The sequence below is a fragment of the Aplidium turbinatum genome, chromosome 1 (assembly GCF_918807975.1).
Source record: "Aplidium turbinatum chromosome 1, kaAplTurb1.1, whole genome shotgun sequence".
Taxonomy (NCBI): Eukaryota; Metazoa; Chordata; class Ascidiacea; order Aplousobranchia; family Polyclinidae; genus Aplidium; species Aplidium turbinatum.
The window spans coordinates 33,254,399-33,278,772 of NC_137472.1; the positions used below are offsets into that span (position 1 = coordinate 33,254,399).

Here is a 24,374-nt window from a genome sequence, read left to right on the forward strand (position 1 = left end):
TCAATGAGATCAACGGGGCTTATAGCAGATCAATATTGCCAGGTGGTTATTTCAGTTGTTCGTAACTAGTTCAAAAACAGATCAAATTTTTGTCTGTTAGGCCATTTCCCTTCCAAAATCGTACAATTTATTTTAAATCATTTTTTGCCAATGTTACATTTAAAATGTGTGTCGTAGGCTATTCAGGCTTACCCCAGGTGGTTGAAGATTTAGATAAGTGGACAGGAAGCCAATCTTCATGTGCACCTTCAGACATGCCTTTATGCGTCCTACTAAAGACCTTAGGCTAAGTTACATCATAAACACTGAAAGGACAAAGCTAAAATAAGGCGCTTACATTTCATTGAGACTTTAGAAAGAGTGCTGCGAAGATAGAACAAGGGCTGTGGAGTCGGAAGGATTTTGGCGTGTCCGGAGTCGTTAACAAATAAGCCGACTCCGATTTGAAGCAATATGATAAACAATAAAAGTTTTGTTTGCAAATTTTTCAAAATATTGTTCCTTGTTTTCCGTATTGATCTTCACCAGAAAATAAATGTTTTTGTTCGTTATCGAAGTCGCCCTTTCAATTTTGATTACAACTTAACGTGAAATTTTAAAAAAGGACAATAACTTAAAAACGTCTGGCAACGCTAAAGTCGGACAGTCATAAACCGAAGAGTGGGAGTCGTGGCCTACATTTTTCGCCCGACTCCACAGTCCTGGTTAGAACAAGACAAAACCAATCAACAGCAAATACAAGTCGAAAGCATTGCCACAAATATTAGTTTGATGCCAAGCGGCTACATTCAGATAAAGTAATTCGAGAATGACTTGTAAAAATGGCAACAACTTATCAGATTTATAGTATCTGATTGATTTTGAGAATACTTATCCTCAGAATGAGAAAGCTTTTGAGATGTTGGTAGTTTTAATACCAGCCAACTTGAAGAGGCTTCGAACCACTGACGTGAGAACGCCAAAGCGAAGTTTCCGATTCTTGTCTGCGATTTATTCCACGTGCCGCTGAACGGAAAACTGTCGTTAAAATACCAAACCTGCCCTGCTATTTTTCGTGTAGCCTACGATGTCGGCACTTAAACAGCTGAGCTATTTGTATCAACTTAGGACAAAATAACCGTTTACATTTATAGCTCTTAATTTAACTTGAAAAAAAAAATGTTTGTAAAAAAAAGTCTTTAGGCCTACCTCTGCTCATATTAAAACACAATATTACTTTTTAAACTTTTCTAGCCCGCAACCAGGAAGTAATTCGGCGACTTAAACAGTGATAGGTTCATAATTCATGGAATTATATGAATACTTTGCTCGAGAGTCTACATTGTTGTAGACTAAGGTACCAAACATAATGTTAAATCTCACAATGTTACGGTAGGCTACTGATTTCATAAGCTTGAGAAGCACCATAAAACTAAGACTAAAAACACAAAGCCTACCAAGAGTCGCTAAATTTAGCAAATTTGAAACCTTTGCGTTGTTTTTTCCCTTGGTTGCGGACTGATGCGAAGCGACACAAAAAAACAACAATGTTCAATAATATTCAATGAGTAAAAAACTTTGTGACTTTCTGCCTGAGAAAAGTCACAAATGAAGCAGGAAAAAGTTCTTTGGTAATTTGTGGCGTGATGTTAAAATACATTTCGGGCTTTGCCAAAACACGAAAGAGAGTTTGTCTTGATCTTTTGTCCTGAAACAATGGATAGAAATTTTCAAAGAGCATCATTAGATTGAACAAATGTAGCTGAAACAAGTAGCCTAAAATCATTAAAAATGAAAATAAAAGATATTGAAGTTAGCCTACTCAGGAACGAGACACGTCTTAAATAATGGATCGCACGGTAGGCTAAGGAGAGACGAAAATTATATTAGAAGAATGAAACAATTGGAAGTTGGGATTTAGGAAGTGAGGAAGGCCGAAAACAAGATGGAGACTCGGAGAGACTGTGTGGCAGAAGATCTGAAAGCAGTAGAAGTAAAAGAAGGCGTAGTTGACAGAGTGATGAGAACTGCAATATGCTCCGGAGACCCCGCTTGAAGTGAGAATAAAATCAGAAGATAAGTGCATTTTGTCTTCATTTTGGTATCACTACAACATTCTTCAGTAGTTTGATAGTTCTATACCTTTAGAATATTCTGATGATGGTCGGGCGAAAAGAGACGGAAATCTCGTACAATGTCTTGGATAATCTCGTCGTAGTTTTCTGTGCAAAATTGCAAGATCACATTAAACAAATATAGAAGATGCAAAAATATAGAAGATGCAAAAATATAGAAGATGCAATCACTTAAAGATGCAAAAATTTTATTTAAATAAGAACTTTTTAATGAGCCCAATAACGGTGAAACAGCATGTTGAAGTTAATAAATAAATTTAAGTTAATAGTTTAATGCTTAATAACTATATTCAGCATACAAAAACGTCACAAAGAAACAGCGCATGTTTGTTTCCTTTTACCATTCACACAAGGAATACAATTTCCGGTGTGAATGGTAAAAGAAAACAAACACGCGTCATTTTTCGTGCGACGTTTTGTATGCTGAAGACAGTTTTGTATATTCGGTGTAAATCTGGCCGAAGACCAACAGCTGTATTAGTTAAACTAGTTAAAGTACTGTAAGCTACTGTAGTTTATTCGAGGTTTTAAAACTAATTTGAAAGCTCAAAAATTCCAATGTTGTAAAACATGAAACAAACTCATTTTTCTTCTTGGTTTAAATGTAAATTTCATAATCGTTGGATGGCGTCAAAGATTTAAAACTCTGCATGAAATATCCAGCACCGATTTGCTCTCACCGTCATAAGTTACATAAGGAATTTGAAAACCTTTAGCCCCGACGTTGTCGTTTGAACGAAATTCGATAAAAAGCCTTTTCGATCGAGCTGTGACCGCATATGGATTTTCGAACGTTTGGCAAGATTGATAAGTTACTTTCCCAGCAGAAGAACCTGAGATTAGAAAGCTTACGTAAAATAAATGCTAGACTAAAACGTCCAAAAAGCATTTGTTTGCTCTTCAGACTGAAAATATCTTGATGTCAATTGGTTGTTTCTGGTTTAGTTTTTAAGCATATTATTTCAGGAACTGGACGAGTTAGCATACTGCGCTCTTTTTGAAGGTAGGCCTATCACCATTTTAACAAAAAACAATCATTACCGGTACAACCATAGCTGTGATGCAGGAAGAGTGTTAGTTGTTTAATTAATTCTTTAAACTGAGGAAATTTTTCCGTGTTGCCCACTTACCTTTTTTGCTTTTCATTATCAAAGAATCTTCGCAATTTTCTCCAGGTAGAAATATCTCAGGAATAACTAGTAATAGCTTTCGCTTTTTGGGAGGCTTTATCTCCCAAACACACTTCTTGTTAATCGGATATTCTCCTGGATAATTTGGCGATTCTATAACCCCGTGTAGGTCACCGATCACGCCACCACATCTTGTATCTACAAGCGTTAAAAGGAATGGCAAATCAGTTTGCTTTCATTTTATCTTTTTGCATGAGCAAGAGGTCTGATTTAAGCCATAGGCTACTTTGTAGGCTACAATATATTGCAATAAAGATGATCTCCACCGTAGGTGACTCAGTAGGCCTAATTAATAAAATATAAAAATACGCTGCTTTACAATTTGAGAGTTTGCAAATATATTTAACGGACAAAGTAAAAGTGAATGAGCCTATTAAATATAAGGATAGAACAAAATAATAGGCCTGTAGCCTACAGAACCATGCGAAAAACCGAAAAAAGGCTTAAGCCTTAAAAGGACTTCAGCTTAGTAGGCCGAACAACGCTGCTGTAACAGGCTTCGTATGCCAAAGTCCAAACCCTTCTAAATATTACCACTTAGTTTGGATTAGATGGTGTAGCCTAAGTAGCAAGATTCCCACAGTCGTCAATGGAATAAAGTAAGTTATAATCTTCTTACAAAGATTTACGGTTAACTAAATTGACTTGGCATAATTACAAGTTGTAGGCTAGATGTACAAATGCTTTCATGGAAGATATCACTCAAAAACTAGATAGCTTGAACAAACACATAGTGTACAAAGTCAATGACAAACTTGATTCAATGTGCCACTAACGTGCGCATATGCCACAAAAGTCAATTAACCGCAAAAGGTTTATTGGACTTTTACACAATCAAAACCTATAATCGATTAGAACAATCACCTTTGCAAGATTGAACTGTCTCGGATGCGTCGTAGTCGGTCGTTGTGTTGCCAGGGCAGGACAAGCAGAAATTCTGGCCAGCATTCGGCTGATAAAATCCAGTTGGACAGCGGCGGCATGAAGCTGTTTGAACGTTGTAATAGTGACCTAAAAAATGCACATACATTAGATCGGTTACAGAAAAGTAGGTCCCAAGTCTCATTTTGTACAATTGTGCCGATTTTCAAACGCTGTATGTTATGTGTTGCAGTAGGCTACACTCAACTTTACAAACGTGTTTCCCTTGTCTTCAAGACGATTAATCCAAAGATACTGTAGGCCTACGAGATTTATTGAGATTTTCACGCGAGGAGTGAGAGTTTACAAATTTTTCAGGTTAATATCCAGATGAAAAGATCGCAAACAAATAATCACCTTCATTTCGATTGACAATCGCAGTAAACTTCAAGAATACATATAAACATTCACTATACTAGGCTACCTGCGGTGCAAACTGCGCGTACAATACACGCAGAAAATGACTTTGAGCCTTCGCTTCTGGTTGATAAACCGTTTCCGCATTGCAGGCACCCAATTCTCCCAGTATCTGGCTGGTAAGTTCCCAAAGGACAAGGCTGGCAGGGTAAAAATCCATCGACAGAAAGATGACCAGATGGACATACACCTGGTTATGTTAAACAACAAATAGATAAAAATACATTTGATCCTTTGCTGATGAAAAAATGTGGACATCATTAAAACAGGGCAATTTTACCGACAAAGCAGTTGCTTTAAATTTTCTATGCGTAACTTTTATTTCAAATACTAATAGCCTACGTAGAGCAAATAGAGATTACTCAGATATGACTGCCATATTTTCTGGAAACAGTTTCCCAGCAGCAATCTATTGTATATATTTACAAAATCTACAGATTTTCAAAGAATTGTTTGCTCAAGTTTTTATTCGTCATACAAATTAAAACTGTACCTGGGCATTGCGTGACAGCTGTTGAAGACACTAAACCAACACCTACGTCACTCGGACGTGGACATGAGTGACAGGTCAGCTGACCACGATGCTGCTGGTAAGTCCCTCTTGGACACTGCACACAAGCTGGAGTAACCACATCGAAAAACGTTCCGGCATCGCACAAAGCTGACGCAAGACAAATAAAGCTGCTTTGAGTGGATTCAACCGATAAAGCAAAGCGAGATAAATATTTGCAAAGCGTAAAGCTATTGATGTTTTGTCTCAATGGTCACTGAATATATTGACGATAGATATGACAGGAAATATTACGTTTGGACATAGATACTGGATCAAATGCTGTTGGATTGCTTTTAGTCATAGGCTTCATTTTCTATTTACCAAAGCAGTCTCCTCACTATTTCTACGCTAAGTGTAACATTGATCAACAAAAGTGCGCAAATGCGTTGTTGCTAAGCAGATAATAATAATCAGTTGATACATTTGCTGCAACAACAAGTTTACGAGCTAAGAATATCCTGTGTCCAGTCCTACATACAAAAATTTACCACGTTTTTGTTGTCACAACACAATTTTCAGTTTTTTACTAAGCCTTCATTATCGACAACACTTGTCAGTTTTCAACCTTACAGCTAACACTTACTGCACGTTCTCTTCAGAGGGTCACGGATGCTACCAAACAGACATCCAGAAGGAGAATGTATTCCCGGAATAGGTCTAGGTCCTCTTCTGCTCGTTGATCGTCTTCTTATTTGTAAATGTGCTGATCCTGAAGCAAGTCTAAACATTTGCTTTTTGATGGACTTTTTAACAAGTCCCAACATTTTTTTCCCAAGTCTCGGCTTTCGCGCTTGCCTGCACTTGGCGTTGCAATTCCCTAGAAAGAGAAATGAGCATTTTCCTTTCATCAGTGACAGAGCTATAACAAACAAGCTATGCCTTACACAGACGCAGCTATCGAAACATCCTTTGCGTTAGCTATCACTTAAAAATGTGAGAAATCTGTTATGAGCAAAAGCTTTGAGCAAGTAGAAATATGATGTCATTCGCGTACTGAAGACTCGGCACTGTAACACTCATACCAATCAGCACAAACTAACAATGTCAAATTTGTTTACCCAAATCGAAAAATAAACGCAATAGTCTACAAGCCATAAAATATGAACATCAAAGCCCTGGTTAAACGAAGTAAATATTTTCGCATTTCACTTGTAGCGGTTAATGTATTGTAAAATATTAAAAACAATATCTATCTCACTTGCAAAGTGAAGAATAAACATTATTTCGACAGATACTTTTGCTTTTCCTCTTTTTTTCTTTGCTTCACATGTCATTGAGAAGGACTCAATCGCAACTGTTGCAAAATCAAACATAGCGATATTAGCCTACTACCAGTGTACAGTGTAAACTTTTCTATTATCATTATTTTGGTGAAACGAAATGAGAAATGTGGCTAAAAGTGCTTTTTTCAGGATCTGCTGTATTCATGCCAATTCTATGGCAGCCAGCACGAAGAACTTAGTAATAGAAAAGTATCCAATCATCCCAATCAGTAAATTACGTAATGCACACGCTCGAAAGCCGAATATTACTTAGCATATCTTGAGCAAACTCATAATGCATTGATGGGGAGTTGATAAGAACACTTTCAGTTAAGAAAAATTTTTCTTTGAAAGTAGGTTGAATCATAGATTGATGTCACCACATCAAATTTTCCAAATTTGAACCTAGCAAAAGGAAAAGTTTCTTATTAAAAGCGGTTTTATCAAGAGCTAATTATTCCACGATAATTTCCACATTTCTTACCGCGTGGGTTGCGCATGCTCAGAGATTGTCTTGCAGGCTGTCTTAACAAATGGCAGTGATCCACAGAAATACGGAAATTTCCCGTAAACTTCAACTTGCTTGGGTCTGCATCAACAATTTTTTGACTGTAACTGTTAATTTGTTATTTTAATGATACAAAATTGACATTTAAAATTTTGTTTTACAAATTTTTTATTGGAAGTTATGTTAGGTCTATAAAAGCGCAGGCTGATTTGTTTAAGTGCATTTCATAAAACCAAAGACAGCACTTGAAGTTACCATAAATTATTATCACTAAAATATGCACCCAACAATCAGATTAAAAAAACAAAAAAAAACAAAAAAAACAATCAGAGATAAAACGCTCTTTTCACAAAGAGCCTGTGATTAAAAATAAATAAAGTTAATAGTTATTTTCACTTACCAGCACAGTCTGGCAAAGTGTTGTTGACGTACATCTCCTGCTGAGGCCAGAGCGCCCGATTTGTGATCTGCTCTTGACGTTTGTTAAGAGTTCGGGTTTGCTTGCTGAGTTGCCTACCGCACGTGTATCTGTAAGCCGGCCTTGGAGTGTAATATGATCGAAAGACACTTTCAGTTCGGCAGTCTAACAAACACAACCGACCTTGACAGCGGAGAAGAGCAGGAGGAGGGTTCGACCTTCTCGCGTTGAAACACTTGGTTTTTCCTACAAGAAAACTAATACGATCAGGTTTTATGTCATGTTTATAAAATTTTATTACAAAATTACCTGAGGCGACATTTATCTATACAAATCATCTTCTGGAACTTACGAACACAGTCTTTCTTGTTCCAATGCAGTTTATATCCGTCGTTACAAGCGCATTCATAACCCCCTCTCTTATTCATGCAATTGTGAGCACAGCCTCCATTGTTCATCCAACACTCGTCTATATCTAAAACAAATAAATTCCAGTAGTCATATGATGGGGATCATACATAACCTAATATAAGAAGCACCTGTGAAACGAACTGTCACTTTATTGGTAAGAAGCAAAAATAAACTCATAACTTACAAAAAAACACTATTAATCACACACGGCGTTTTGAGGATATTTTGGGTTCGGCAACAATAAGATCTCCGGGGCCTCTTGGCAGCATAACAAGCAATCTATAGAAAAAATAAAAGACAAACAAGACACCTCCCAAGGAAAGGAAGATTGTAAAATACCCGAAAAATCATAAAGGGAAGGTAGTTTTCCACCAAAAATCAAAGTTTGTCTCTAAAACAACATGGATTGGATGTAAACGCACTGTGGCAAAGATAAACGGTGCTTCTTTCGAATTAGCCCAATGGGCCCTTTAGAAATATCTGGGGCCACTAACCTATAATTATCCAGGGACTGGGTCCAAAAGTAGCCTAGCCCTTAGACCCCAATGTCAACGTTACTGATCACACAAAACATTTGTTATAGGAATACAAATATAGCGTCGTATGTTAAAACATCGTTCGTTTAAAGTTCCACTCATGCCATAAATGTTATAATAGCCAAAAAAAATATTGTTTCGCGAAATTTTCAGTCATAAACATTCACTGTTCGTAAACAAATCTTGACTTGTTTAACTCAAGTAATTCCAATAATGTCACAGAGGCATGATGCAAGTTTGCAACTCAATTGCGGTACTAAAATATTAAATTCTATCATTGAACAACTCACCTCCACAACGCTTTACCGCGAACTTTTGAAAACCTTCATTGCAAGTACATTCGTAACTTCCCGGGGAATTGATGCAACCTGACCAGCAGGTGTCGTTGTGGAGGCATTCATCAATGTCTGAAGAGAAACGCCAGATTATTGCAATGTGCTTGAGGAACAGAAGTCATGATTAGTTGCGCAAATGATGAGGAACAAAGGACAAACTAATTCCACCTGAAAGCTATCTGTAATAACTGGGTTATCTTTGTTATTATTCGTATCGAAAATACAAGAGGCATTACAATCTTATCAGAGAAGCTTTCTGTCTTACCTAATAATTTTAGGAAGTTTGGACAAAGAAAAAAATGAGTAAACCGATTAAATATTTGCTTTGCTGAGTTTTCTCTTTTAAACGATTTTCAACACCATTCAGGGTACATTTAATATTGGGGAAAGATTAGTTTTAAACTATACAACACAGTAACGGCTACGCAATATAGGCTAACACGCAACCTTTGTAGAATACGTAGTAGGTAGGCTATAGCTTTATAGTACTATGTTTATGTAATTACGCTTTCAAAAAAGTAAATGGCAAAATTACTGTAATAAAACAAACGCACCAACGCAAGATTTCTCGTCAGTGGCCAGCTTGAATCCAGCGGGACAAGTGCAAATGTAACTTCCTGGGCTGTTTCTGCATCCGTGCTGACAGCCGCCATTCTCCACAGCACACTCATCCACATCTAGCATCACAACAAAGACTAAGTAAACAGTAGAAAGATGGATTTCGAAGCGTTTTACCTTCGATTATCTTTCCAAATAAGATACAACCATTTGCATTTCTTGTTTACTACTGTGCAGGTCAGTGTAGGTACTCTTTAGATTTATTTACCTTGACACGACCGACGATCTCCCCTGAGTCGATACCCGTTGCTGCAGGAGCACTGCACTCCTATTGGTGTGTCTTCACAATCAGCATTGCATCCCCCGTTATCTACAGCGCAAGTGTGCTGCACTGAAGAAGGTACGTTTATGAATCAATATGAAAGTATAATAAATATGGCAATAGAGTAGCCTATCATTTTTGAAATTTTTCCTGTCGTATGTATCCTAAATTGCTTGATACAGTAACTTGTAGGAATCCATGGCTTGATTGAAGGGTGATTGGTCGTTTCTAAGAACTGGTTCCATTGGTCATTTACCCCGCCACCATTGCTCCGTATTACTTTTAACATCTCAGTTCAATTACAAAGCAATCACAGGTAAACCCAAGGCCATAGCTTTAAATGAATTGAAACTTTTAGGTTTCTTTTTCTGCACAAAGATGCCGTCCCTACAAATTGCTATGCAGTATCCTTTTAATGAGTAAAAATTGGACTTGCCTTCCCTTTCACTTTCACAGAGAAAGCAATAGTCATGGGATTTTGGCTCCCCTTATTTGTTTCACTAGTGATACAATTTTGTGGCACTTTTTGGCAATCCAGTAATATGAAGTTGAAATATAATCTCTTGTGAGATTACTACTTTTTTTCAGAAAAATATATTGGACGGTTTCAAACAATTTTATGATAATTTTACTGAGTTAATTGGCTAGAACTGAATTATTACCACTATTAAAATTTTACAAAAACAATCACTTTGAGTTTGTATGTTGTTGAATGCATTGATTTATTGTGCACTGAGAATTCTATTAAAACACATCAAGACAATGTTTTGACTTGCCTAGCATAACTACCACCTTATTAATGTTACACTAAAATTTTTATCTGTCGAAAATGTCTTGCAAAAACCCGACAACAACTCATAGTTGTATATTGCGCACAATGTTACATCCATTTTTTTAAAATGTCCTTGAATATGTGAGCCTATAGCTGCGCTAAACCAATCAAAACCAATAGAAGCAGCCTAATATAATAGCCAATCGTTTTCAAATAGTGCTATTGAGTTTCTGAGCACAGCAATTGCATGTTGTTTCTGCTAACCTGTGCAGGTTCTTCCATTTTCATCCAGCACGTGATTAGGGTGACAGGAGCAAAACATTCTGTCGGCTTCTTTGTTGCAGATATGCTGACAACCCCCGTTTCCGTACAGGCATAACCCTTGAAGTAATCCAACAATATGTATAAATAAAACATTCACACAAGAACGGAGAAATTTACCGAAAATTTCCAGGCAGTTACATTAAAAGAACAAAGCAGTTTCAAGATGTTTTACACGTTGCACAACCTAGAACCGTGTTGGTCGACTCAAACCCTTAATCTACACTACAGTATAACTTGGTCAATTTCTCGTTCTTGCTATGAAAAACTTGAAGTTAAGTTAAAACGATTCAAAGCTTGTGTGCGAGGGCAAGAATTGTTTCAAAACTACACAAACAAAACTGCTTGTCAACTGTAGTCAAGTAGAATCTTCAAAGAACGAGGAAGCAAAGGTCAACAGAAAGAATCTATTTTAAGCAACTGGAAGTCCGTTAAAAAAAGAAGATTAGCATTTTCTTTGTAAAACTAGCAAAATAATAAAGTTCATTAACTCCTTGAAACAAGGTTCTCCACAGGTCAAGGGCCAATGCAACCAGACCGGCTCAGAAGTGAGAAATTTGATCTCTCGTTAAGGCGACTTAGCCAATTATACCACTTACGTTCTTGTAGGGCTACCCCATTTTGATTCTGTTTTGATTGCGATGTTTCACAATGCGACTATTTGTAATTTTTAACTTCTAAAGTGAATTATTCTAGTGAGACTGTTAGAAATGAAAACATCTCAAAATAAAATATGTCAATACGGTATCTCTAAAGGTTTCGACAAAATAAAAGTATTTCTAAACAAGCCTAATTTATCATCATAATATTTAAATAACAAACATTCATGGAAGAATTCATTCCTACCGATAACAATACATACGCTACTTGCTCTCACAACAGTGCAGTATCATTGAGAACTTCAACGAAATTATACATTTAAACAAAATCTCACCGGATTATTGAACAGCTTCTAGTACTGCGAAATCAATACCAACTACAACTACTGTGATACGATTCTTATACAAACTGCCATAAACTCCAAACTTGGACTTACTGATGCAGTCTCTCCCATTGCTATGGAGACGATAACCATTGCGGCAAGAGCACACGCGGCCGGAAGATGTGACGTTGCAGAAATGTTGGCACTGATGAGAAGTGGGGCACCGGATCGACGGGTCTGCGCGTATAACGATGACAATGAAATATATTGGAGACCTTGCAATTGTTTGAAATAACTGTATCAAGGGAAACTCTTAAGTTCCATCTACTGTAGTACGACAATTGTACCGCATAAGAATTGTGCCCGAAATGTAGGTTTGCAATTAATAACTCGGTTCTTTGTGTAAATATCAACATAAAAAAAGCTTTGTGTGAAATGCATAAAACAATATTTTTCCAATAAATCTTTAACATGTATGCGGTACAAAAAGTGTTTCCAACGTTTAACAGAGCGTCGCATCAAACACATTCTGCTTAAGTGTGGTAATGAATTAAGCACATAGTCGAGTATAGAACATGGTGAGAAAAAGTCGTTTTATGAGCCTTTTAAAAATATGCAGAAACGGCAGAATGCAATAGCATGAATCACTAAAAAAATTATTTCAACATAAGCTACAAACGCCTGGTAGCGACATCAACAAGAAGTTAAATCACTAAAAATATGTAGAAAAACTGCTTGCGGTGTTGTACTGTAAAATTGTATTTAAACAATTGCTATGTTTCAATTTGACACGGATGTCAAGCGTTTAATTGAAAGTATCCGCTTAATGTAAATGGTCTCGACAATCCGATTTATCTCTAACAGCATCAGTTGTTCATTTTATGGCCAGAGAGACCTGCGGCATAACCGCAAAACATGGGCATGGATTTGAAGCTTTCACAATTTGCAAGATTTGTGCTTTGTTACAACTCAAGATCTGCTCTTCTCTCACTTTAATCGTAACTTTAGAGCTAAATAACCTCTGGTGCATAAGTATGCAGTTAAAATTTCTTCATTTTTCTATAATTTTTTTAACACTTCAAAAAAAATGATTAAAAATATGTTGCTCAAGAAATGAGTAAAAATTTGGTGACAAAAATTAAATGTATTCAAGATTAATTAAAAAATAGCCTGATGCTGGTGATGGAAAGGCAAATGACTTGTAATTGAAAGGTTGTCACTTGTCACTTAAGTTGCATACCGGCCGTGAGTGCGTGGCAGTGTCTCTGTGAAACACTGACATGCTTGGAGATGGATACCAAGACTGGTTTTCTTGCACTTACATGCCGTGATGTGCTTTAAATAAATCCACCGAGGTGAACGGCCACAACGCAAAAATACAAAAAACACTAGTAATCTAACAAAAATGTTGTTTTCCAGAATTTCTTTAAAAAAATGTTAGCTTAAAAAGTTTTTCTAAAACATGTGGCAATTTTTTCAACAAAAAAGATTGACCCAACAAATTTGAAAAACACTGTCGACAATAAATCAAAGACCGCAAATCACAGAAACGTTATGATATTAATTTAAACTCAAGCCACAACAGTGATCATGCGACGCGGTTGAATTAAAAAAAATAACTATTGAAACGACATATTGGATTACTGTAATTCTCCTTTTGAACAAAGATGGATTAAAACCTTCTCGGAGCTTTAGTAGCCGAACGATTTTGGCGTTCTTTCATTTCTTCTACAGCACACGTTCAAAAATAATTCAAAGGTCGTTAAAAGCCTTCAAGTCAATGCACAACTGTCTATTGCATTTTTAGAAATCAGACAAACAAAAAGTTACTGACCACAAACACGTAGCCTATTTGAAAAGTCTTTTTGAACATTACGAAGTTATAAAATGAAAGTGTACTCTCCCTTCTTTGCCAAAGGGGGTATGGAGATTGAAGCTCCCACTTCAGAAACATGACATAAGAGTGCCAACGTTTTTCAAGCGCAAAGTCATTTGCTTCATTCTACAAATACTCAACAGCTTAAAGGGTTAAATCAACATAAAAATCGTCTCAAGTCATTTGACTCGATTCGACAATACACGCCTCATTACCGTGCCTCGTCATTCATCATATCACATCTCCAACGATTAAAACGCTCGATAAACGATTCCCGTGACCAAGAAAATGATGTCACTCAATACTATATCGCATAAGCAGGTGTTCCGTGCAAAACCATGGCTTGCTGTCTTGTTTAGGAAACTTCACGCTTTTATTTTCGAATTATATCACTGTTTTCCTTGAAACAAGACAATTCTAGATTTCCGAGCAAATTTACCTTAAAATTTCCTAAAGACTTAGTCAATTACAGAAAGTTTGTGGATAACTTTCTACAAAGTTGTCAAAAAACTTCAAGCATCTTCATAACGAAAAGGTCACAGAGTTGAGTGCATTTGCAAACACCCAAAACTTTTAAGTCATTTCACATATGACATTTCAACTTTTATTGAATGTTTTTAAACGTAAAATTTGAAAAACTCCCACAGACTTTGTCATTTTGTCACGCTTGATCAAATCACAGACTTCAAGAGTGAAATCTTTGGTCAATAGCAGTGCCACGTTAATTTTCGACGAAACAATAAACGATATCACTTTGCTTTGTAAACTTTCCACCTCGTGCCGCTATTCTCGATTTCAAACGGACGATAAAACATGACTAAAGAAAAATCATCATTGTTAGAATGAATTTGAGTAAACTATTAATGTCTAACTTTTCAAAATATGCTAAATCATTCTACCAAATTATTATTTTTTTAATTAGAAAGGGAAGATTTAACCAAAATAACATAAAGATTTAAAGTGAGACGACTAATATAAAAATTAGAAAAATACAAAAAACTGAACTCTCTATTTCCAAATGAATGCAATGAAAACGAAAATAAAACTAGTGTGTTGTTATTGTTTTCCTTTGAAAGATATACCTAATTTAACAAACTTTGAGGATTTATTTTTAGGGAAGATCAAAGGCTGCGTTTTGCTAAACATTTTTTTTTGTTGATTTGTGATACACTATAAACCAATTCACGAAATCACAGCAGCCAAGAAAACAAGAACCTGTAAAACACTTTAGAAATAGATTAAGACATATTCACAATACGAAAGGCATATTCACAATCACAATACAATACTCACAATTCACAATACCTTCAGCTAAGAAGTAGCTGAAGATTGGACAAACTTTGCAATTTGTGGACAGAGCATTGTTAACGACTTAGTCAAAAATTGACAATTTAAAGTTCCCGTTTGTGGTTGACGTTGCTGCCAGGAAACTATTCTTATAATAGGCCTATGTATTGAAGTGTTTCCTAACCAAATACTTGATATTCCTACAAGTAATTCGTGGTTTAGTTTTCCTAATGGGGGTTCTATGAAAAGTGCGAAAGTACAGTAGGCTATTATCATGAGTTCAATAATGATAAAATTGACAAAGAGCACTGCTCGAGTTTGCAAAATATAATTACAACCAAAAAATTGTGGAAACCTTGCCTAGATTCACATTGCAACATAGCTTGACAAAAGCGACAACTGCACGGTGCAGCTGCTTCGAGGTTTCTCAACAGCTACAAACAAAACCACCAAAAGAATCGAAGCTTTTCTCCTTTCCATGACCTCAAAAATACGTCTGCATGTTTTTAGAGGAAATGTTATCATCAAAGATCAATATAATTGGATGTAACTTAAAACTTGGGAAAACAAAGATTGTTATTTTTGTATGGAATGCTTGATTGAATTCAATCTTACACCCATATTTGACAAGTTTATTCACCCAAAAACTAGCATTTTTCGGTTGAGTTGATTTGTTTTAAGCGAACAGGCCAGTGCTCTACAACTGGGTATACTGTATTCCTGAACTATGTATCACAAGTCATAAAATGGATATATTACTGTGAAGGTTTACCAAGGTAGGGATACAGCCGAGTTCTCAGTTTCTAATATTTATGTTTCGTATTCGTGAAAAACTAATTAACTGCATATTTCCAACAGTGAGGAAGATCTCGAATTGAACTCGATTTTTAAATATTTGAAATCTTCTTTGATATTGCTGATTTGAAACCGCTAACGCTACCCTTCGTTAGGTTTCACCGTTTTCCGATTGAGCTACAAGCTTTTAAGAAGCTCCACAAAAGCGCTCACACGACCAATGCTAAGGTGTTGATCACACAAGCGTGTGCGCACAAGTGCGACAATCAGTTTAGTTGTTTATATATATTTTTTTATTTTATTTAAACAATTAAACATAGATGTTTGTGAGCTATGGCTACAAAACTCTTTAGACTTTGTAAAAAGGTGGACCACACCACAAGAAAGGTTGAAGAGCTCCGGAATAGGTTACCAGTGGACAGTCAACAAGTTTCATATTTTAGTTGTTCCATTTGTTACGATTTGTTTTAAAAGCAAAAGAATGAGCTTTTCTATGTAAAAAATGTGTATTGCATCTAATTAACCATATTGAAAATCCCCATGCTCAGACAGCCACTTCTTCTGGTCCAGGTTTTCACCAGGTCGGGTACGGATCTGGACCAGATAAAGTGGCTGTTCGGGAGGTTTGCCAAAAGTTTATTTATTTTCGACAAACTTGTTTCTCACTTGGCATCCTTCAAGTTGCCACAAAATCGTGCCCTTAAATAAAGCCCCTCAACTCACCTTCACGGACACAGCTACGCTGGTTATATGCAAGACGGAAGCCAGATCTACAAGAGCAATGATATCCTCCAGGAATGTTCGTACAAGTGTGCTGGCATCTGCCGTTATTTGATGAACACTCGTTGATATCTGAAACATTTGATACGATTAAACAATTCGCATCATAACAGAATCATTGCAAAGAAATCCATAGAAGTCACCAAGATCGTAACTTAAACATTGCATGACATTTTTTTTCGAGTCTACATGAGCTATATCTATGCGACATCAGACCTTGCTTTAGCATTTTATTGAACAAAAAGATTCGCGCCAACCTTCAACAGTCCTAAGATTGAACTTTCTCATGATCATTGAAATTCAAGACTACATTTTGTCGTGAATTGATTTTTTCGTCTGCTGATAAACAGTACCGAAGCGTAGCCTACTCACAATCGCATGTGTCACAATATTGCAAACTCCTCCTAAGCTTCATCACCACTTTGTTACTTGACTCCTTCCTCATATTGAGGGTTGATGGTAGTGTGACATTGTTTAAGATCATGGACTTGTCGTACTGCGCTTTAACTTAATTTTGTCCACTTGGAGCCGTTTGTTGTCCAAATCATTCTTAGTCTGCCTTTGTTTTTTTTACCTTTTATTTTTCTTCTATTATGATCTTTATAGAGAGTTTTGTCATTTCTGGGGCCAAAATACTTCTCTTTTTTCCTGACTATTTGTAAAATAATTTTGTTTGAATTGAATTTGGATAATATTTTGTCGTCAGTGATCTTTTATTTCCATGAATTTTTAACATGTGCCTTATGTCCAGAGCTCGAAAGCATCGAGTCGTTTATACATTTTTGTAAAACTTTCCAAGTTTCAGAAATTGTACTGTATAAAAGGGGTGACCAGATATAGCCTTGTAGTATCCTCTGACGAATTGCTAAGTTCAAATTTTGATTGACTAAAACATTTTTTTTTTCATTTTTCCAAATACAGACCTTACGATAGAATTTGGTGGTCACACCTTTCATCTACAATTATTAAATGACCAAGGTAAAAAAGTGTTTACTTTTTGTATATTTTCATCAATTTGCGGCATTTAAAACGAATAGTTAACACCGATATTGACCAATATGAAATATTCTATGACATTTCACCAAGGCACTTCTTGATTGTCAAAATTTTGGAATTGCCATAGAAGTTGACAATAAAGAACTTGAAACAGCCTGGAAAACTTGCGAAACACAAGAAGTTTCAACTGCTATGTAGCAAACATGGGACCTCCAGAGCTTTTGGAATGTTTATCTGGTGGGTCTCACCAGCCCCCTTCACAATCTCACACACAATAGCTCAAAACAAGGTCACTACACAAACCTGTACAATCCTTTCGATTTCGCTTCGATAAAGCAAATCCACGAACACAAGTACACCGATCTCGTCTTTGATAATTTACACATCTCTGTGTGCATGGGTTGTTGGACTTGCAAGGTCTTGGACTGCCTGAAAAAAAAATAGATAGACGCTAAAGTTAAATAATCTGAACAAAGCCTGTAGATTGCTAATTAGAACATCATTGTCATTAATCAATAGCGAGCTACTAAAAATTGCAAAAAAGAACTTGATGTGGTAGGTTGAAAGTAGCTATTAATATGTCACTGTAGAAGACGCGAATCTTTTGATGTCCCTTTTAAAAATAGCTGTGATGTCATTCATTGTCTAACTGAAAATGATTCTTTGTAAATCACGTCATTTATCAAAAGTGACATCATTGGGTTTTTGGACATAATTTGGTAAAGAAAATAACGGCTATTCTTTTCTCGCTGATAAATAAAACCAAACTTAAGCATTAGGTTTACTAAAATCATTACAAATGTGTGAAAAACTTAACTAGCCTATCTGTTTTAATTATGAATCATAAAACTTAGTCATGTGCCCTCTTCTTGCCGCTTAATAGTGACAACATTATCCAACTTTTTATCGACGTGACTTGTCAAGGAGGGATCTTGTATTAGAAAACTTGTAGAAACAGAGATTGACAGCCATGATTTTTTATCTGTCATAGTCACTGTAAATTGAAGGTAGGCACAGTGAGGAGAAACTAGTCTAAGTAAAAATTCAATCCCCAATGAAGTGATGAACTATCGATTTGAATTGTTTATTTTTTTTAATGTTTATTCAGTTTTCCAATTAATGACAGGAAATGAATGTATCCACAATAGTAAAGGCCTTACATAGCTTGTAACCCATAGTTTTCTGTCTGGGCTCTCACGGGGTCAGTCATCACTACAAGAAGACGCTCTGATCACGTTTTTCATGCATGCGTCGCATTTCTGACGCAAAGGTCAGTAAAATGGATAGCTTAGTTTTAACGTTTTGCTTGGCACATGGGCACTGGGCAGTGTACGCATTGTCCCTTATCAGCTATCTACTGTAGCTCTGAGAATGAGCCATGCATGACGTAGCTGCGTTCGAAAAGCGGTGTTTTTTCTGATCTAACAAAGCTGCAATATTTGGCTTCGGCTACAACAGTACATTTCACCCTGTTAGTTTGTAAAGGTGGAAAGAAGCGACATCAACCAGGTGCAGAAACTTGCATAGGCTAATTTACAGAACCTTCCGAACCTGGCAGATTTTATTTAATTGTTATATTTAATTGTTTGGTTGCATTCCAAATGAAGAATCCTTTTGTAACATTTCACTTTCAACAACACAACATCGAAAGACTGGAACGAGACTTCAGCGTCTACTTCATCACTAAACATTACAAAGTTTGATAAATTATGTTATTGTTATAGCATTGTGTCTCTTTAAACAAACAGCAGTGTGTTATTCAATTTCAAGATATCGTGTCCCAAAACGGAACTACAAAAGGTATACAATAAGGAACAATAATCTCGAAATGGTGAAGCATAGACCGCTTTGGCAACATGACGCAATGGTTAGGTCAAAGTCCTTTCCCTGGTTTAGCAAACAATCAAACAGACAAGAAACGCCGTCACCGCCGAGTAGGATTTGAAGTGACCGCATTAATCCTTTCTTGACAGCCATTGGCTGTGCTAAGGCAACAAACTGAATCAGTAAGTGTCATAAGTCTGAAATTTATTAGACTTGAAGTGGTCAAAAGTGGCAAAAAGAAACGCTAATGGCCTTTGTGGTCTTGAAAGTCTGGTTTGCATATCACTGTGTGAACTTTGTTTTTTGCTTGTCAATCGCCAGCATACTTTATCAAAACAAGAACTAGGGTAAAAGTTCATCACTATCAATGGCTACATAGAAAACCAAATTTTTTTTGATGTCGCGTGAACCAAACATTAAGCTCGAACTCGAACCACAAAACACAGGCGGAGCCAAAAAAATTATTTATTAAAATTCTCAATAAATGTGAAAGTTAATACTTTGAAATACTGTTAATGCAATATACTGTTAATACTGTGTAATATTCTCAATACTGTGAAAGTTAAGCACTAAAGAAGGGAAGTTTTAGCACAAAATTTTTTGTATTTATAATGTTTATTAGACGTTTTCTTATGTAAAAAGTCACTTATTTTAGTTGTTTATACACTTTGCACTCGCGAATGTTAAGTTGTTGACTTTTCGGTGATTGTTTTACGTCGGTTTAACAGAAGGAACTTTGTTTCGTTTGTACATTCGTTGCAACATGGCTGCATGGAGATTGTTTCAAACAAAACAGAAGGGTCGACTTGTTTGTGAACCTCAACAATAACCTCAGCCTTTGAAGAAATCCAAAAACAGCAGAAGTAATCTTTTTACACAAAATACTGTTGAGGCAATTGCAGCATACAGCAAGCAAGCTAATTACTCTTGGCAATCTTTTGTTTCTAGCAAGAGCATGTCGAAGGAGCTGTGGAGAAAGTTTTTTTTTTTTTCACATGTTACAATCAACCTGTTGCAACATAGCGATCAAGCGAGCAATTGCAATTGACGTTTTGTTTATCCCTACTTTTTTAATTTAAACTAGCGGTTCTCAACGGGAGTTTGCGGACCCCGAGGGTCCGTACAGCGTTTTTAGGGGTCAGTGATAGATTCTAAACTTGCAGCATGCTTGATAATATATTACGACCATACGACATTTAAAAATTGATTGTGCTTTATTTGTGTATTGCAGTGACTCTCAAACTGTGCGTTGCGACGCCTTGCTGTGTCATTAGAAATTTTAAGGGGAGTCGTTCATAGGTCGGGTTTCCTAACTAAACAAATGTATAAAAAAGTTTAATCGTTTTATAAGGCTATGTGTGTTCAATTTAAATCTTGTAAGACAGCAGATTGTTGATCTTTGCTTAATTTAGAAATTCAAACGTTAGTCAGCAGCTTATTATCACTCACAGTTTTGCCATGACAGTGATTACAGCGAAATATTGATTACAAATGGAAAAAGGAAGAATTCTTCGTAAAAATCGCAAAAATTATATTATCGTTAATTTTTCAATGGAATTTATAGAAGCACAGTGAATGAGCATATACTGTAGCATCTAGATTACCGACTTATAATCAAGTGTGTCCACATAGGCTATAACTTGTTATAACGTAACTTCATCAATGTACATCTACGTCATCCAACGTCACCCAACATTTGTGGCTGCGAAACTAATGTTTCCGTTAGGAGACGCAATATTCAAAATTTTCAGATAATTTTTTGGGGGGATCTGCCACCGCTTCGGGGGCACCAAAAGGGTTCCGTCAAGACAAAAAGGTTGAGAACCACTGATCTAAAGCAATCTGTTGTTTTGCAATATTATTACAATATTTACAATAACCTGATGGTTTGAAATAATTAAGAACTTTTTACTTTCAAAAATATTTACAGTAATATCACAAAGCAACACATTGCTTCAGTCGAAATTCACAATTCAACTCATTATGTAACCATTCAGAACAGGATTTTAAGTGCCTACTGCAAAAACTAACCTTTGTTAAAGCTGGTTCTTATCTAATATCTATAAATGTTCATGAAACATCTAAAACTGTAGGCGTAGCCTATAAAAATAACTTTTGTAGTTTTTTTAAAAGCTGATAGCTTCTCTATTGAGTCATTATAAAGAGTGCGTATAAGTGATAGGCGTTTATATTCCAAAAAATTTCTTTTTATACCATTTTCTCGCAAATCACGTTGGAAATAAGTTATGTTTATGTTACTGTCGCAAAAGGAAGCGAAAACAGCTAATGTTTAAAAAGCCAATCAGATAAAAAAAAACAAAAAACTAAACGTCATTTTCAACAAAGTTTTTACCACGCAAATTTCCAGTCAAAAAGTCAGTTATGGAAGAATTCATCAAAACATTTGTGAGATCTTGAAGCCGAAAAGCTTTCAAAGCCATCTTCAAGTTCTGCTACGCTACGTGAATAATAATGAATGACTGTGTGCGTTTGGAGCGTGTGAAATTGTACGGTTACTTGAAGCTGCGTCCTGTTGTTTATCAATATAAGTGATGATGGCCACATCGGGTGTCTGCACATTTACTTCAAGTTGGCCGAGATAGGTTGCTTTGAACATCATTTTATGTCTAAGCATTGTCTAACAACATTAAGTTGGTTCCAATTGTTATCTGGCATTGTTTATCTTTGAATTTTTTTCCTTAACTTCTATAATTGTTACTAAAGTCCGTATGCTTTGCTGAAAAAATCATTTCTACATAGTCTATTGTAATCCCTTCAAACGGCAATCCACAGACAAAACCTTTGACGCTTTTGCACTCCAGTCCAACATGGACTTTTAGTTGTTGTTTGGGTATTGCTACAGGAGGACACTGGTGCAGGGAGACCTTGACTTTGGTTCATTTTCTTTAAGTTTTGCTTCTTCTAAAATAAACCCTTAGTTTAAAAATAAAACATCAACGCACCTTACCAAACCGTCTGCTATTGTAAACATTAACAGAAGAAGATGTGAACATGTTTGCTAAATACAAGATGAATATGATCCATCCCTGGTTTCAGTGACCAGGCTACACAGAGTAAAGACATTTCTAGCCTTTATTGTATCCCTCCACATTCTCCACGTCTCCCGTTTGATGTAACCTCATCTTAATATCAAAAAGTTTTAACATTTTTAAAATTTCAAGATCGTCCTACGCAAAGTGAGTATTGTTTGAAGTGTCAGATCTTCTTGCACAAAAAAGAACAAGCCAATATGTGTCAATTCTGTGCATGCAAAAGCTGTGTTTGTACCTCCGCTACTAAATTACCAAGTGTGTTTATTTCACAAAAGACACAGACATAAAAACAAATCAAATATATATAACTTCAATGAAAGAAATCCTTGAGTCGAATCTCTTCAAGTAGATGTAACTGCACATCAAGTTACTTTAATTCAATGAAGAACTATGGCACGATCAGGATTAAAACTTTTTAAATGGCAAATCAAAATATTATTTACACAGCGCTTGTCAAAAACTTTTTCTTTCTGTTGTTGCAATATTATCGTAATGTAATACCTTTGAAAAGTCTACGTAGTTATGGCACATTACGACTCAACTCAATCTCTATAGGCCTAGATAATTTTAACTAAATTATAACAATTTTTTAATTTTCTTTTGATCTTTTTTCTGATATTATTTATTTTTTTCGAGGAACACAACTAAAGTGAGGTATATTGCATCACGTTTCATGTTAGGCAATTTGGGAATTATGACAAAGTTTAAGACAAATAAATCTTTGCTTCACTTATTAAAAAAGTACACATTTCTTACCGTGTGGTCGTCTTCTGCGTGCAGTTTCACAAAACACGAACATGAAGAAGAATATAAATATAATCCTTTGCATTTATATTTTTTCGATCTGGTCTTTTGTTTGTAAATCCTATGAGATATCTCCCGGCGGTATCTTGGCTTGGCAGTTCTGTCTTAATCTTTTTTGATTTTATTGTCTCACCTCAGTGACGTTTCATGTATGTTTTGGAGAAAACAATCTGTCGCAATTTCTTTTTTCTGTTCTTTTTTTCTGTTCTTTTTTTCCGCTCTTGACAGCTCACTTCTACCAATTTGGAAGGACAAAATTTGTTGAGTTACTAAAACAATCAAAACATTGCATCATATTTGCGCCTGTTGAACGTTGTTTAGAGGTAAACAAGATGCAGCCGATGAATCCTTCAGTGCTATGACTGCTGCTCGCGATGAGTCCTTTGACCAGACACAACCAAAGCAGAAACTGCCGCTACGTTTGATCACTTTATCTCGTCTCGGACGCTGTCAATCAGGAGGTTGATATGCCAAGACGAAAAGTGTAAGTAGCGGACAAAAAAACTTTTTTTTTCGAGAGTGAGATTAAAGCTGTGAATTAAGGCTTGTCCTATTTTGCCACCTCTGCAAAACTGTACTTCGAGCGCTGGTTTGATCATACGCAGATCTACGACCTCGGTAACCCTGGCCACTGTCAGGATGCCATTAGTCGGTAACCTGTTGCGTCTTGACCCGATGTTCTGTGTTTGTTTTCTCATTTATATTCATTAAAGCAAATGAAGCATGCACTTTAAGCTAACTAATGTATTTTTGGAATTTAATGTCAGAAAGTAAACTGGCAAATAATACGTAAGCTAACGATCAAGACAAACTTATAGAAAACATATCAAGCTCGACATGCAAAGATTAACTTTGGTTCGTCACAGACGACTTTTAATTGGTCTTTGCCGTATGAAAGATCCTTTCAAGATGCTGTAATCGCAATTGTTTGCTGATCGTAAATTGATTATCCGGAAAGGTTGCTTTTTATCAGTGGCAAGCATATCAAGAAACAATTTTCGCACACTTGTTAATTTCACGTTAGTATGCTTTGAATCAATGTTAGATTTCAAAAGACAACAAAGATTAATTGTTTGGTTTACAAGTTCTTGTCGGCGGACCGGAAGAAATATTTAACCTCGACTAGATAATGATTTTACTTCAGAAAGAGCAGTTATTGCACTCATCAAGTCGTTGTTGCGTATTTTGCAAAAATAAAAAACATTAGGTTCAACTCATGTTTTTGCATTAGCATGGTTTTTGAAAAAACTTTACATATTGTACGTCACAAAATTTGATTTAACTATTTATGGAGTATTTCTAACAATGCTGGTCTGATTGGCACTTCATCAACAGCTGACTGGATATCACTTGTGATGAAGAATACTTGGTTTATGGTTAAATAACCCTGTGCTCTAAA

General features: G+C 36.0%; 1 protein-coding gene across 1 annotated transcript; it reads right to left on the minus strand.

Annotated features, from left to right (window-relative positions):
• Nucleotides 1-2: 2 nt before the first annotated feature.
• Nucleotides 3-23,274, minus strand: LOC145775428 (signal peptide, CUB and EGF-like domain-containing protein 1). The gene is made up of 20 exons (XM_082586726.1): nucleotides 22,928-23,274; nucleotides 17,598-17,723; nucleotides 16,242-16,370; nucleotides 11,675-11,797; nucleotides 10,582-10,698; nucleotides 9,492-9,614; nucleotides 9,220-9,342; nucleotides 8,621-8,737; nucleotides 7,736-7,858; nucleotides 7,366-7,629; nucleotides 6,942-7,046; nucleotides 6,394-6,489; nucleotides 5,779-6,012; nucleotides 5,136-5,303; nucleotides 4,650-4,832; nucleotides 4,169-4,315; nucleotides 3,245-3,442; nucleotides 2,795-2,947; nucleotides 2,122-2,201; nucleotides 3-1,687 (listed from the first exon to the last, which is right to left on the minus strand). The coding sequence occupies exons 1-20, from the start codon at nucleotides 22,998-23,000 to the stop codon at nucleotides 1,541-1,543; spliced, it is 2,829 nt and encodes a 942-aa protein (XP_082442852.1). The 5' UTR covers nucleotides 23,001-23,274; the 3' UTR covers nucleotides 3-1,540.
• Between the last annotated feature and the right edge of the window lie 1,100 nt (nucleotides 23,275-24,374).